Source organism: Ostrea edulis, chromosome 2 (genome assembly GCF_947568905.1).
Source record: "Ostrea edulis chromosome 2, xbOstEdul1.1, whole genome shotgun sequence".
In the NCBI taxonomy this organism is placed as follows: domain Eukaryota; kingdom Metazoa; phylum Mollusca; class Bivalvia; order Ostreida; family Ostreidae; genus Ostrea; species Ostrea edulis.
Genome location: NC_079165.1, coordinates 103,033,226 through 103,050,736, shown reverse-complemented (window position 1 = coordinate 103,050,736; position 17,511 = coordinate 103,033,226). Strand labels below are relative to the sequence as shown.

The following is a 17,511-nucleotide window of genomic DNA, read 5'->3' as shown; positions in this document are numbered from 1 at the left end:
AAGAATCGGAAATTGTATTTATTAAATCTACAACCTTTATATTAGCACATGTATCTGCATACAGTATTCATTGATGACGTCTCTATAGGAGCGATAACTTCTCGAATAGGATGCAAAACAATAAGTAAACCAAACAAATCTATGGATTTTAGAAATCAAAAACAGTGCCATTTCAACATCAAATTATAACATATAATTGATTTAAATATTCAATCAATTCCGTAATAAAACATCTAAAATAGGAACAATCGATAGCTTAAAGGTAAACAAGTTGTGAAAGCGATGACAATCTTCTTTTTTTTCTTCAAAACCTCCATGGCATGGGAATGTATATTAATGACTAATAAAAGCATTTATTTTGTACAAAGAGAAGAGAAACCCAATAAAACTACGTTAGAGAACCACTTTTAGAGTAAAGAAATATGCAGGGAAGAATTAAAGGCTTGCAAGCTAAAATATTTAGGGTAAGAAAGTGTTGGGAAGAGATCATTGGTTTCAAAACACAGGGTTTTGATATAATCTGAGCACACTGGTATATATAGAATATACTCACTATATACTACATATATCAGTTTGCTCAGATTGTGTCAAAACCCTTTGTTTCAAAACAATTGATATTTTGGAATTTGTAAGAATTTACTTTTATGCATTTCTAAGAGTATAACAGAACAGAAAAAGAAAAGTGACCCCCCCCCCCCCAAAAAAAAACCGAACAAAAAACAAACTCCAACTCTGAATATAAAAAATTGTTACTCCATGGTACAACTGAATATCAATATGGAGAGAATATTCAATATACACGTAGTTACAGAACTCTTCCCATGCCACCGGGATCTTGCCTTCATGCTGTTCCATTCCCATCTGTTAGATTTGTACAGCTTAACCAAATCATAGCCCCCAAAATTAAATTTTTTTTTTTAAAAATGAGACTCTAAAAATAATTTCTACTGCTAGAGTTAGACATTCCTGGTCTATTCTACATGGACAGACGTAGCTGCAGAACTACAGAAATATTGAAACAGATCATCTCTGATCTGTCCAAATATTTTCCCAGAGAGCTAAAGATCTGCAGCTAAGACAGACGGTGATTAGTTTTACTTGAGAATATTTTGAATGAGATTCCCAAATTCATGAAAATTGTTATTACAACAAGGCAAGTATGGCACATATACACTACAAAATTAAATGCATGGTATATTGCAATTAATGTAAGCACGCATGACAAGCTAACATACACAGAGAACATGGCTAGCTGCACCAAGTGCCAAAATAATAGTACACAGGGGTGAAGAGAGCAGGAGGAATAGTTGCCTGGTTACGATATACATGCACAATGTATTAAAAACTAAATTAGAAATAATTTTTGAAAATTTTTAATGACCCTTGAAGAACAAAATATTAATGAATAAATTCTAAATTGTCTGTTAAACTATCATAAATATATTCGTTTATGCTGTAGATAATTTTTTTTTAATAATTTGCTGGGTTCACTGAATTCAGAAATATTTTTTTTACATTAGGAGCAAATGCTTGTTATGTCTTATAGTAAAAAAAAAAAAAATGATTAGAAAGTTTGTTACCCCCCAAAAAATGTCCAGATGTATGGTGTCCAATATAGTCAAACCTCATTATCTCGAACTCAGTGGGACCAAGAAAAAACTTCCGAGATATCCAAGGATTCAAGATATAGAGGGTAAAATACTTTAAAAAAATAAGTGATTGAGCTTCTGAATAACTTTGATATATATCCATGGTATTCGAGATATTGGTGTTCGAGATGCCGAAGTTCAAATGTATTTTTTATGTAAGAAATTAACTGTCAACTCACTCCAATGTTTTTCTCTGTAGGTGAATCATAACCCCTCCTTAGTGGTGGTGATAAGCAGTATCTTTAAGACAATGATGCCAGATTTGCAAAATTATTTGAAATTAATGCCTTTCTTCAATAGTGTATATTAGAAAAGAGCTATAAAATTATCACAGAATCAATTAAATGCGAACATGTCAAAGCAAAACAAATAATTAAATCATGACAAACAAAAAAATAGTTAAGAAAAAATTAATAAACAGTAACTAATTGTTGAATGCATTCTGCTTGTTCTGTTTTTTCATTTCTCATAGTAGATCACACACCAGAGGGCCACAATGCTCTTCTCAGACACATTAATAGATGAAAATAAATCTAAAATGTGTATTATACATCACAAAACATGCTCCATAAAACTACCACATAACACAGTTTAAACACTCAATGTAACTTTCAGATCTTTTCCCCATTTCTCATACCATCATTAAATGTCTTCACAGAGTTATTGAACATTACCGAGGCTGTACACTTATTTAATGTTTGCATAAGTCCATTATGTGCGATGTGTTCATGCAGCAGTGTTTTAAACAAATAAAATTTATTCAACAATCATATAGCCACTATTTGTTTCAAAAACATTAAAATCATGAAAATACAGAAATGACAATCAATACCAAAAATTAAACTAGCACTAATAAAATTATTTACAATGCAATACTGCTATCACTAAAGAAAATCAGAAGAAAAAATTTTTTTTTGAATGATCAGAACACATTGATAATTTTGATTGGTTTTCTGGAGATGTCACACTCTGAGACATTTTTTGAATCATCAGAACACATTATTAATGTTAAATTTTCATTAGTTTTGTGGAGATGACACATTCCTTAACATTTTATGCATTGCCCTTGACCTCTGTCAAGATACTTTGATGCTACTGCTCACTGAAATCTGATCTGTGTGACCTTGATGTCACCAGAGATGCCGAGATACTGGAAACGACCTAGAGGCTGCAGCCGGTGCTGGTACTCGGTGAAGTGTTTCCCATCCACTGCCACCTGGAAAAACAATCAACACTGTGACTTAATTGTTCGATGTATCCGTTTGCTCTCCTTTTCCATTTCCCCATTTGTTTGTTCTCCTTTTCTATTTCCCAATATGCAGTATACATCTCAGGACAGTGGGACATCGTGCTCTCGTCCACCATATTAATAATATTAACGAACTTCTACCCCAGAACCACAGTACAATTATTTCCTAGTTTTGACAGTCTGTGGGAATTCATAATTCATGAGTATTTCCATAATCTTTTTTTTTAAATGTCCAGATGTAATGGCTCAGAAGTTGTTACTTTATGTGACCTTGACCTTTGACATTTCGATAGCAAACAATACTCTGCATGTGAAATTTCATAAAGGCTCGAATAATATTTAATGGGATATCTTATCATCTGGAAACCTTCTATACACGACCTTATCATACAATTAGGTCGTTGTTTTGATAGAATTTAAACAGGAAGTTTCTTTGCTTAAGCTCAAATAATATTGAACTGTCATCTGGAAAATATTTATTAAAATGGCATCCAAGTAATTTTATCATTATAGTCAGGTGTTTATCAGCATGCAAAAACATACATGTACATACACAACATACAAAAACATACACAACATACAAAAACCCCACCTGATCTTCAGGGCCTATACAGATGTATGTGTCACTTTCAGACAAAATGATACTGTATTAACATTGTTAATGAAGACAGTGGAAATTTTGTCTCTAGATTTCCACTTTTCAAATAAATTTGTCTTTATCTTAATAACACATTTCTATATTTTATTAGCATTTAGAAATGGTTGAATAATTAAACAAAATGAATCTTTTGCACATTAATTGAAACCCATGAATAAATGAAATAATAAATAAATCCTGTAATAATGAAAAAAATCTTTTCTTTTCTTTCAATAAAAAATACAGATGGCAAATCCACAATATGTACAAACCATTTGCATTTTTTATTGCAGTGTCAGCAGCGTTTTGTTTTACTTCAAAAGACATACATGTATTTCATGCATCATTGTTTTAATGACGACCACCCCATAGTCGAATCTGGTCAAACAAATAAATTTTTACTCATGCATTCTCATAATGTATTGGTGATCTGTTTTTTCTTCTAGTTTTCAATAAATGACACAAAAGTTACATCATATTTTAGGGAAACTTTCAGTTATTAAGCAGTGTAATCTTTATTTAATAATTTTAGTGGGGGAAAGGGGGGGGGGGGTACTGCAAATGTAAGAAAAAAGAGTTTTCATAATATCAAAATCATATGGTGAAATTTATCATCCTTTAATGAATGTAAATTTGGAGTAACAAGCCTGTCACTTGTGTATGATTTTAAAAAATAAGCTAACACAACCTTAGATATCAAAATCTTATGACTACAGGGTTTGACGTTTACTGTTTTGAGCACTAGTCCAGTCGGGCTACTTCAAATGATTTTTACTAGATCTGAACTCACATCCACTTGCCCTGACCAACTGTACAGAAAAAAATGATAGTTTCTCCATATTTAAATACTTACTTCAAATAACAAACTTTAAGTTTGAACTTAACCTTATTTGATTATCTCAAAAAATCTTCAGTCTTGTCATTCAATTTGATGCTTTTATTTGCAATCACATTTTCTGTTTCTTTAAATTCTACGTGGCACGGAAATTCTTTAGTCCATTTAGAATAAAATGATCTCAACCGGTTTTTAAAATTTTTATTTCATAAGCCCTGCTTTGTTTCTTCCCAACCTTTTCCTTTTTTGGGACATCTTTCCTTGAGGACAAGAAATCGTATTTGAATATAGAGACATTCCCGCACATAATATTCTGTCAACACTGAAAAATGGCTCTTTATGACATAATTTATTAATTTGATAAACACTTTCTTATATTTAATTCAAATAAACTGGTGGTTTTTTAAAAATGAAAATGAATTCAATTTATATCCGTTTATCCGAAACATAACTTTACACACATCATCCAGTAGATGTCGTAAAGCATCACTTCCGATCGCGACTTATTTATTAGAAGTAGAAATTGAGATTATCTCATCACACGGTTCATAATTGCTCACCAACTCTTTACAGTTATTTTCGTAGTTAAGAATAAGATATCTTATGGTTTGAAGTTTCTTGTTTATTTTTTCAACATGACCAGTCGGACTAGTAAATAGACAATTTACCCGACCTGCCCCATCATTTAGTAGACTGAGTTGGTCGGACGTGCCTTAGTGTCAAACCCTGGAGCAGTGTTCAAAAATCAAAATTATTTCCAATGGGACCAAAGGACCCACAGCAAAAGGGTCTACATGAGTCCTTCCAAGGCAAAGTAGGTCCAAAAATTACCCATCACATTTTTTTTTTGAAAAATAAAGACTTGAAATTGATTTCAGAATTTTATTCGAACAGGTTCATGATGATCTCAGTAAATAAGTGATTTAATTAAGGTATTCTGGTCATAATAGTAGTCATTGTTATTCACCGAGATCGTCAGCTGCAACGCCACATTGTTTCCCTACCAGATTGGTTAAAATAAGTTCATTTCACGAAGGGTGTCTGTCACAAGTATTTACAGTATGAAACAGTCAAACATTATCAGTGACATAACAGAGTTTTAAATGGGCATGAATAGTTTAAAATTCAATTAGATTTTAATTTGAAATACCATATAGATATGTATGAAAAGCACGATTGATTCTATCATGATACAATTAACTAGTTTTACCAATCTCATAGTACGTAATTTCTTTTAAAGATGCTCAATGGTTCATTTATTTCAACAAATCCAATCAAAATGCTGGATTGATATAAACTAGGTAATCTAAATGCATAAACCAATGGACATTGTAAAGTTCTATTTTCGGCAAACGCGTCAGCCCAAAATTATGAGAAGGACCCATTTGGTCGTACTATTAGCGAGTCCTTCAATGTGTATGTCGGCGCAGGGCTGACACTAATTTTGAACACTGCCCTGGACAACAGTCCTTTCCGTTTTAGGTCACCAAAATCATAGGACCCTGACACCTGTTTACAATATACACTACAAAACATTCTCATGTATTTTGATATTATTCCTTAAAGAGAGTACCTGGGCTCTTACTTAGCCATAGAAGCCTGCACTGTAAATAACCATGGTTTACTTTCACTTAATTCTGATGTCACATCTGCTTGCACAACTTGATGGTCATGAAGTAATATCTATTTACAAATAGTAATGGACATAAACACTTTGCTTGTCACTGAAAATATAGACAAATGTATGCTTCTAGAATTCGAAGTGCATAGAACTTGGAAAAATATGTAATGAAAAGGTTATTGACTGAATATTGGGAAATACACCTGCCCTCTGTTCTTGTGCAGGAGCACGTCTCGCAAGCTCAATGCGCTTAACCCTGCAATGTCCTCCGACAGACATACTTCTTTGACAATATTAAGCCAATAACCTATGAGTACTTCACACTTACTTTAAATGTATGAGGATCACACAGGATCATCAGGTCAAAGTTGGCCTGAGGTCTGAAGGGGAAATATGGCTTGTGTCTCTCCTCTGTCCCCCAGGTACCGCCTGACAGGCTGTTTCGAATGATTTCCATAGTGCAATTCCCACAATGAAATCGGACGTCAAAATGGAAGGCTATATTTTTCGAATCTGCTGGGCCTTCCTGGATGTTCACAGTGAACCTGTCAATCATTTTATAAATAATCACAACACCAAACTGAAATATCTAAATGTTTAACAGCGTTTTGTCAGTAATAAATCTGTGCTGTTTCAGTGTATTGTATTAAATACAACCTCTACCCCACAAAATATTGTAGCGGTCAGTATAAAGGGAACTTATACTGTCCTGCTAGAGCTTGCTTTTCTAGTGATGTGATAAAGTCTTTCTCTCTTGAAATACACACAATGGAAGCATAGCCACTGGGGGGGGGGGGGGGGGGGGGGGGGGGGGGGGGGGGGGGGGGGGGGGGTAATTTTCGGCATAAACTGCTTCACTAATTATGTACCCAATACTACCATTGTTTGTATATACCCCATTAAAACAAAAACCCTTGACATTTATTTCTTATAATCAATACTGCGCTAACAGTCTTGAGGAGAGTGACTGTGTGTATAAGGGCCATACCTGTCTACTCCTCTAGTTATTCCGGAAATCATGATGAGTTTGCCCACTTGCAGTCCACTTGGGGGGATCAGTCCTATGTAAGGGATGGGCTGTAAAGTAGATCAAACAATGTTTTCGACATAACAACAAACAAAATTAATTCTGGACCTGCACAGCAACACAACACTGACTAGATTTCAACTGTCACTAAAATATGTCCAGAATAAGTGACACATATCTGCAGTGTGTGGACTTCCAGAGCATATTGTGATGATGTTAAATGAAAACTGACAAACTACAAAAATTAGAGGTGGGACGATATACATGTACCAATACACCACTACACATCATGCTTATATATCTCATTAAGATGATTAAGATATGCTTTACAATACAGGCATTGTATCATTACAAAACAATACATGAACTACATGTACCTATAAAACATCTGGAATAGGAAAATGAATGTACATATAATACAAGATGTATTTCAATTGGTGAACTGAATACCGATGATGCAATTTAAAATGGCTACCGGTGCATAAAACGATAAACATAAGCCTGATGTTGAGAACACACTGTGGACATATAAATCATGGATTTGGAAACATTATTAATTTCAGAGCAAACATGATTTGATATTTCAATCATATTTTGCTGATTTATTGTCAAAAAGACAAATAAATACTCATTTTGATACAATATTACAATTTGTTATAATATTGAGATACATGTATCATACCGTATTGATGTATCGGGATATGTACTGCATCATAATGCCTGTGTAGTAACCCACCCCTACAGAATAACTAGATCTTCGGGACACTTACTGGGTTGTAGATGGGAGCTGGCATCTGAGACGGGTAACTGGTATTGGACGGATAACTCATGCTGGGTACCACAGAATACGGAGCATCGAATCTGACGAAGAAAATGGACACGCCCGGTGGAATCTGAAGGGATTGGACTCTGTGCAGTGGGATTCTGTGCTGGAACTCTGTGAAATGCTTTCCATTCACTGCTACCTTCAAAGTGACATCAAAATAAGAACTTTTTATCTATTAAAGGATAAAAAGATATCAATCATACAAACATCCTAATACATCTGTTTTACTCCTAGGGGTCAACATTAACGTTTGTCCGCTTGTCCGGTACCAGTGGAAAAACATTTCGGGCAAGTGAATATTAATGGGTACTTGTCCGATTGGACAAGTGCTTTTTTTATGTAAAGGTGTCTCCAAACAATTTGGTGAAAAGTTTATCGGTAGTTCAGAGTCAGAAGTAATGCATGAGAAATGAACTTTGATCCCGATATCAATCGCTATGTAAGCTAGCTGAGTCACACTCGATCGGGATCGGTGTTCACTTATTGCGTACTGCTTTCAACCATCCATTGATTTTACGAAGTCACTGATTCAAGACAGGAAGTCTAGATAAAATTTTGTTTTGTGTATTTGTTGTTTTTATCAAGAGAATAAGATCAAAAATCAATCAAGCAGGTATAAACATGGACTATATCTTTAAGTAAATTAAATACAGTTTTGAAGTTGACAATATTAGATCTTTTTTGAAATTTTTTCGGACTAGTGAAGTTGAAGTTGGGACAAGTAAATATTTTTGTCCCTTGTCCGAATGGACAAGTAGGAAAAAAAGTTAATGTTGAGCCCTGACTCCTTTGTAAATGTCAATCATAAACAGTTTACATCACAGTGCAGGGGGTCTAAGGTGGATCCTAAGTCACGACAAACCTGAGACATTAAAACAAGTACCATTTATTCCTTCGTTTGGCATTTGGAGTAAACCTCACTAGTCTTTCGGATGAGACTTTTTAAAACCAAGGTCCCCATCATCGTAGGAACCCCCAAGATTTCTCTCTATTACACTGCTGCATTCAATTCAATGCAGTGTAACGGAGAGAAAACCTGTGGGTTCTAATGATGGGTCCCCATGTCATGGTGAGCAATTGTTCGACAAAGAACTGGGCTCACAGCTAAATGTACTCCCGAATTAATACTGTACAATAGGTCAAAACTTGTAACTGCAACTGATGAAGTTTCTATATAAGAGACTCCAGAAAAGAAATGACATTCCAAACAACCAATCTCTCATCAGCAAATAAAAATGCATTGAATTTTTCTCTGTCACAATGAATTACATATTACATTCCCATCCATACACAAATTTTATACACAAAACAAGAGGCCCATGGGCCACATCGCTCACCTGAGAAAAGAGTGTTTATGTTTTAAACCCAACATGGCAGGTGTGACCAGAAAATCAATAGGGGGTCATACACGTTGTAAATATGTGCATTAAGTGTGTAATTATAACAATTGAATGCCCTTCAGTCAAAGATTTTTGGTGCCAAGATTAATGATATTCACCAAGTTGTTCAAAAGGAATCAACGGCGAGTTTTCTTCTTCTTAATTTATAAATGAAGACAAAAATGAAATTATATCACTAGATTTATTTGGATGCAAAATTAACAAGAGCAGAAAAAATTGAAAATTTATCTACATTTTTTCCTATATATTCCCATGTAAAATTTCTTAAACACTCCTCCTTATATATTCCCATGTAAAAAAAAAAAAAAAAAAAATCAAAAAAAAAATCGATCTTCTATGTGGCCCCAACCTTCGCCAGAGGACCATGAATTCCACAAATTTTAATCTGCACTACCTGATAATGCTTTTACATTAAAATGACTAATCATTACTATGCTCTTCTTGAGATGAAGATTTTTGAACATATATTTTTTTTAAATATTTCAATGTCAAACTTTGAACCCCTATTGTGGCCCCTCCCTACCCCCTGGGGGCATGACTTGAACAAACTTGAATTTACACTACCTGAAGATGCTTCCATATAAATATGATTAATCACAGCTTTGCTATTCTTGAGAAGAAGATTTTTAAAGATTTTCCCTATATATTTGTGTGTAAAACTTTGATCCCCCCTTGGGGCCCCATCTTATCCCCAGGGGACATGATTTGAACAAACTTGAATCTGCACTATGTCAGAAAGTTTTCATGTAAAAATCAGTTTTTCTGGCTCAGTGGTTCTTGAGAAGAAGATTTTTAAAGATTTTTCCTATATATTTGTATGTAAAACTTTGATCCCCTATTGTGGCCCCATCCAACCCCCGGGGGCCATGATTTGAACAAACTTGAATCTGCATTATGTCAGGAAGCTTTCATGTAAATCTCAGCTTTTCTGGCTTAGTGGTTCTTGAGAAGAAGATTTTTAAAGTTTTTCCCTATATATTTGTGTGCAAAACTTTGATCCCCCCTTGGGGCCCCATCCAACCCCAGGGGCCCATGATTTGAACAAACTTGAATCTGCATTATGTTAGGAAGCTTTCATGTAAATCTCAGGTTTTCTTTCTCAGTGGTTCTTGAGAAGAAGATTTTTAAAGTTTTTCCCTATATATTTGTATGTAAAACTTTGATCCCCCCTTGTGGCCCCATCCTACCACCGGGGGCCATGATTTGAACAAACTTGAATCTGCAATATGTCAGGAAGCTTTCAGGTAAATTTCAGTTCTTCTGGCCCAGTGGTTCTTGAGAAGAAGATTTTTAAATGACCCCACCCTATTTTTGCATTTTTGTGATTATCTCCCCTTTGAAAGGGACATGGCCCTTCATTTGAACAAACTTGAAAGCCCTTCACCCAAGTATGCTTTTGGCCAAGTTAGGTTGAAATTGGCCCAGTGGTTCTGGAGAAGAAGTCGAAAATGTGAAAAGTTTACAGACAGACGGACAGACAAACAGACGGACGCCGGACAAAATGTGATCAGAATAGCTCACTTGAACCTTCGGTTCAGGTGAGCTAAAAAGACATGTTTTCTAAATCATACCTTGAAGTGACTCTCCTCCACCAAGAATATGATTTCAAATGGTTTTTCTTTATGAAACGGCATTCCACCATGTCTCTCTTCATGTTGCCATGACCCGTTCTGCAGTGTGTTCCGTACAACACAGTTCTGGCTGATCCGCGGATTGAAATGGAAGGCAATGTCTGCAGCCTCACTCCTCCCACACTTAAAGTTAATGCCAATTCTGCCAATAAAAGATGAGTAACAACTGATAAATAGACTGCAACTCATTTAAGAAGCCCAAAGGGGGCACTGTACACCTGGATTATACATCAGGAGTCCTAAGATTAAAGCAAAATAGTTACTAACTATATACACACAATCAGACACATGTAGCACAACATATTAGGGGTGAAACAATGCATGGCAATGTGTGCCAAATCACCATATACAAAAATGTAGTGGTCTCGATTCGATGTTCGATTTATTCTGGGTCTGTTTTGGTTTGATACGGTTCTAGAAAAATATCTTGCAGTGAACAAACGGCTTTATATGGCGTTCGTGGACCTCGAAAAGGCATTTGACAGTGTCCCTCGGAAGGTGATCTGGTGGGCACTGCGAAAACTTGGTGTGGAAGAGTGGATTGTGCGTCTGGTGCAGGGGATGTATGCAAATGCCCGTAGCTGTGTCCGCGTTGGTGATGGCTACAGTGAGGAGTTTGCTGTGATGGTCGGAGTCCATCAGGGGTCTGTACTCAGCCCTCTGCTTTTCATCATCGTACTTGAGGCTCTTTCACGCAAATTTTGCACCGGTGTTCCATGGGAGGATCTGTATGCAGATGACCTGGCTATCATTACTGACTCATTGGATGAATGTGTCAAGAGGCTTCTGACTTGGAAAGAAGCTATGGAAAGCAAAGGACTGAGAGTGAATGCAGGCAAAACCAAGATCATGATCTGCAGTACGGGTCTTGACCTACTTCAGGACTCGGGCAACTTCCTGTGTGCTGTCTGTCGTACAGGTGTAGGCAGCAATAGTATTTTCTGCAATGGCTGCAAGCACTGGGTGCACAAGAAATGCAGTGGGCTCGTGCGCCTGTCTGTGGACCCTGACTTCAGATGTTCAAGATGCAGAGGAACTGCTCGCCCCCTTGACGGCAGGCCACAGAGTGACATCCAAGTTGGTATGGACAAGTTGGAGGTTGTAGGCTCCTTCTGCTACCTCAGAGACATGCTTTCCGCAGCTGGTGGCTGTGACCTTGCAGCCACTACACGTGTGAAGACTGCCTGGAAAAAGTTCAGGGAGCTGCTACCAGTCCTGACATCACGCCACCTGTCATATAAGACCTGTGGTCGAGTGTATAACACCTGTGTACGGAGCGCTATGCTCCATGCCAGTGAGACCTGGGCACTGACCAAGCCAAATCTTCATCGCCTACTACGCAATGACAGGGCCATGATACGACAGATATGTAACATCAAGCCTGAAGATATGGCCACTGTAAGTTCAACTGAATTGCTGGGGCGGCTTGGCATCGACGACCTCGACCTCATCTTAAGGGAAAGGAGACTCCGCTGGTATGGCCACGTTGTCAGATCCAGCAGTGCAGTCAAGTGCGCTTTAAATATACAAGTTCCAGGGAGACGTAGAGTTGGTTGGCCAATGCTAGCTTGGAGAGAGTTGACCGAGAAAGATCGTAGAGAATGGAAGCTCTCAATTGCCGACCCTCAAGACCGGAAAGAATGGAGATCTGCCATGCGTGCAGCCAGACAGATACCTGGAAGGGGGCCCACTAGTGCGGACACTACCCGTGATACTGCACGGAAATAAAAAGGAACCGACAACAACAACAACAACTAGAATCATTGCACACATTGTTTTTGATAACATGGTTTCTGATTGGCCAATGGAATTGAAAAGTGTCCATTCAATGTATGAGTAAAATTTGCTGTATCAAAATGGACGCAGTTGAATTGAAAAATGTACCCCCAACGTATAACTCCTGAGTATGGCAACATTTCGGCTTTAGGACAAGTGATAAGAGTGTTGCTTTATGACGTTAAATATTTTTACATTTAATATGTAGAATTTATTTGCAGAGAGCAATAAATACCATGAAACATAAAAAAAATCTTAGCATTATTAAGAATTTGGTACATGCTACTGTATCGAATTGAAAATCACCGAATCGAGACTAAAGTATCAAAAATCGAATCGAGTTCTAAATGTATCGACTCACCCCTACAAAATATGTATGTATACAAGAATCAGTTTCTAAAATCTGAGAATTCCAGCTCAGTTTCACTGTCTGATTCTTCATCTAAATCACTTCTACTACATTTCGTTTTCTCATAATTTTCTGCGACTTTAGCCTTGCTGGAACTTGTACTGACCGATTTCCATTTGATTCCAGGGCATGCACCAATTGCTTCTCATATGTATAAGCAGCGGGAAACCAGTATTTTACTCAAAATTCCTACAGACAAGTCAGTCTGTAGCTATTTCGATCATTATAGACCGACTCGATTTTCTATAGACATTGTAATTCACACACTGTTCCAATTATCAAGCAATACATAAATTATTCATGAATAAAAATATTCACATTCTAATTTTGTTTACTACAAGTGTGTCAAGACCTGGACCAAGTAGGCCTAATGTTATTAAATATTTGGCCTAGACCAAGGGTAATACAAAAAATGTAGATAATGGTATAAAATTGGTCTTGCACATGTATCAACACTTCGCGCTAGTTACATCCCTTGTGCACCATCTATCTGTAGCTTTGACATTTGTTATTTTTCCATCAACTGCAGTCAACTACAATGATGCCACAGGGTGGGACAATCCATTAACTTGCAAGAGAGCTTGAAAGTTAAAATTCACGGTATTAAGGAGTTATGCTACACCAGAGAAATTTGATGTGGATGAAAAGTGGAGGATATGTACAACAATATTTTGAAGTTGAAAATTTTCAAATTTACTTAATTTTGTCAAAAAATGCAGTTTTAGTAGAAAGTAATTTGGAAAAAAATTAAAACCCCTGCAGGACTCGAACCTGCGACCTGCAGTTCAGCAGTCGGTATTCAAACCTACTGAGCTAGTCGGCTAGGTATTGATAAGGAAAAGGAAAAGTAAAATATTGCTGATATCGATTTTTTCATCCATGTTTTTACAGGAAGTCAGCCATTATGACGATGTAGAGTACTACCTTAACGTCTTACCTTTGGTAATGTAAAGAAGGAAAACTTAGTTGTTTACCAATTGACCATTTGCTGACCTTGCAAAGGGACGTAACTCGCAGCGAAATGTTGATAAGTGTATTTTTAAAGATACAGCCATGTAATTACAGCCTACCCATCAGCAGTATGCGGGATATTTCCTTGGATAAAGATTTGTTTTCCCGGCTGAAGTCCCCCAGGAATATCTCCTTCAAATGGCAGGAGCTACAATGTTTATAATTACAAATAATGCCTCACATCTTCATTAAACAACATCTTACAATCATGTTTGCCAGTGATGATGGTATATTATGCATTGATTGAAATCCAATTTATTTTAAAATACAGTTAAAGGCATGAGAAAAGACAACTGACAAAATAATATATACGCCTATACATCTACATCTTATCATGATCGTGTACAACAGCTGTACAAAACATGTCCGACATGAAAATCAGTATGCACAATCTGATAACTTACAAGCACTATAATAAGATACATCTTATTCAATATAATCAAAATACACACCGGATTGTCCACTCTTCCTAATGTTTGGGTCATATTTTGATGTAGAAAAAACTAAAATGCGCAATTCTACTTTCTCTTTGGTGTTTCTAAGAATGACCTAATTTATAATATTTTCGGAAAATCAGCAAACGTACTTTCGTTTTGAACCAGGCTTTTTTCAATCTCTCACCAGAGGGCGTATTACGCTATGCTACAACACTAGTAAAGCGTAGCGGGAACGATAACTCTGGGTAGAGATTGTTGGTTTTTTTTTAAACTAGAGTTATTGCTCTTTGCCTTCACGATACGCTGGACAATCTCTCGCCAGAAGCGCGTTATCTTTTCCCAATTGATACGCGAATCAGTGTAATGATGGACACAGGGCTTTGATACAATCTGAGCAAACTGGTATATGTAAGGTGAAGATATATATATATATATATATATATACATATATATATATATATATATATATTAGATTGTGTCAAAACCCTGTGATGATAGATGTATTTTGTGCAATCTTTCAAATGTTACATGTAAACTCTTTTATTTGCACGTCTGTATCAATGGTTCTACATAACATATGCCATCCTAATTGCATTTTTCATATATAGATGTACATATGTATCTAAAACAGAAACAATCAACACGCACAGGAACGGTAATTTAGTCTGTAATGATAATAGTACGGGTCTATGCCATACCATCCCCTACTGCTTTTAGCTCACCTGAGCTGAAAGTTCAAGGATCGCCTGTTGTTCGTCGTCTGTAAACTTTTTACATTTTCGACTTCTTTTCCAGAACCAATGGGCCATATTCAACCAAACTTGGCAAAAAGGGGATCAAAGTTTTACATACAAATAAATAGGGAAAATTATTAGAAATCTTCTGAAAAAATCACTAGGCCAGAAAAGTCTGTACATAATTCATTTACATATGAAAGCTTCCTGACATAATGCAGATTCAAGTTTGTAAAAACTCGTGGCCCCGGGGTTAGGTTGTGACCAGAATAGGAACCAAAGTTTTACATGCGAATATATAGAGAAAATCTTTAAATATAGACCAAGGTGACTCGGGTGAGCGATGTGACCCATGGGCCTCTTGTTTTTACTATTACAGACAACATTACCGGTTCCTGTGCACTCAATCATGTTGCTTTTTGTGAATGATTAGTTACATATGTATTTCAATATTAATTGCTACTGTGCAATAGATATGCAGAGGTATTTTGTGCAGCCTTTCTTAAATGATAAACTCATAACGTTGTCAATAACGATACTTTCCAAAATTACAAATGTAATTAAACTTTGATAATCTATCTAACTGTTAAATATCTAGTTTTGTCTACCCAATGTCTATTGGGTGCGTCCTGTGTATGCAGTCTGTGTCTAGCTATAATTGTCATGCACTCCTGCTTTCCGCATCACCCTGGCTGGCAGTCCAGACTGTGGAGGGAGAGCAGACTGTGTTACAACTCCTTCTTTGCTAGGTATATAGCCTTTCTATAGAAAAAAAAAACGTGTGATACCCTTCGAGTGGTTGATGGAAGTTGAGTACCCTAAGGCTCCTGACGGAACCACAGGGTCTCGGAGGAAACTAGGCCCCCAGATGCATGGGGCACTGATGTACATGTATGGTCAAGCCCTGATGCCTGCAAACATAGTCCCTAGTTTTGAGTCAAATATATAGCAATCTCAGTGAGGATTGCCAGTCCTGAACAACAAACTCAGAAGAAAACTTCGATCAAAACCTGAACAGCTGGAGTGTAGTCGTCTTTTAGCCTCGAATTAACGACAAGACAACAAAATGCCATGCGAAAAGTCTACAAAATTGGTCACTATTTTGTGAGTTTTCTTTATCGTCTTTTCGCGTGTATTTTTTCGACTTTTCACTTTGTCGTCATTTCGTTATTTCGGGGCGAAAAGTTACTAATCTTTGTTTTACTGTCGTTTCGCCTCGAAATAATAGCAAATCAACCGCCATACAAAATGACACAAATCAGTCACCATATTGAAGACATATTTCGTTTTGAACAATCTAGTTAGATCCAGTTTTTAGTGCCGTCTGTCTGTGTGAATATATACATTCCATGGACTCTGTCTGAAAATTGTCATCCAATGAAGGAAAGGCATACCAATAAAGTCAGCATTTTTCAAATTCTGTGGTTGTACAAGTATAATGATCTAATTTCCGAATACAAGCCATCACTGGGTCAGATGCTGTCAGGCGTGTTTTATACCAATATATGAGATTTATAACTGTTCGTTATCTTCACTTGTTTATACTAGTACTGCGGGGGCGGATCCAGGAATTGAGGTTAGGGGCGCAACTTATGAGGCGGGGGGTCTGGGGGGCCGCCTTGAGGCCTCCAGTGGGTCGAGGGCGAAGCCCTAGCCTGGTGGGGACCTAAGGGACGAAACACCCGGGAGCTCCTGGATTTTACAGATTTTATAGGGCTTGAAATATGTCTCCTATGTAGTAATTTTTAATGAGGTGAAATTAATAAAGTGACCCAAATTTTAAGGGTTTTTGGAAAAAATGTAAGTTCCCCCAATAAAAGTATTTCATTATATCAAAGGATTTTGTCATGTATTTCTCCGAGAGTTGAAGAATTTATTGCTTCTTTTATTGTTTACATTTTCACCATCTACTTAAAATTTGAAAAGTTTAACACAACACCCCCATCCGCCACTGTACCCGGTATCATCTTCACAACGTCCAGGCTTTGAGAATATGTAGCCTCTCAAGATTTTAAAATAATCGCAAAATCTTCACGCTGTGAAGATGGTACTGTATATTTTTAAAACTGAAAATGGTAAGCCTTTTCAAATTATGTAACATAAAGATTTAAATTCTTTTATTACATCAGGGATTCGCACTCTATGGCACAGACAAAGAATTCCACAATCTCTTTAGGGCTTTTCGTTCGTTTATAGATCCATTCAATATCTTTCATTTAGCATATCATTTCTATAACCATAAAAGCAATGTCAATTACATTCTTTTTAT

The 17,511-nt window shown here is 36.6% G+C and overlaps 1 protein-coding gene across 1 annotated transcript; it reads right to left on the bottom strand.

The window, feature by feature from the left end:
• On the bottom strand, positions 1 to 14,674 carry LOC125678950 (galectin-6-like). The gene is made up of 7 exons (XM_048917775.2): positions 14,524 to 14,674; positions 14,131 to 14,219; positions 10,816 to 11,017; positions 7,789 to 7,983; positions 6,980 to 7,068; positions 6,320 to 6,536; positions 1 to 2,865 (listed from the first exon to the last, which is right to left on the bottom strand). Exons 1-7 carry the CDS (start codon positions 14,554 to 14,556, stop codon positions 2,749 to 2,751), a joined length of 942 nt encoding a protein of 313 aa, XP_048773732.1. The 5' UTR covers positions 14,557 to 14,674; the 3' UTR covers positions 1 to 2,748.
• Between the last annotated feature and the right edge of the window lie 2,837 nt (positions 14,675 to 17,511).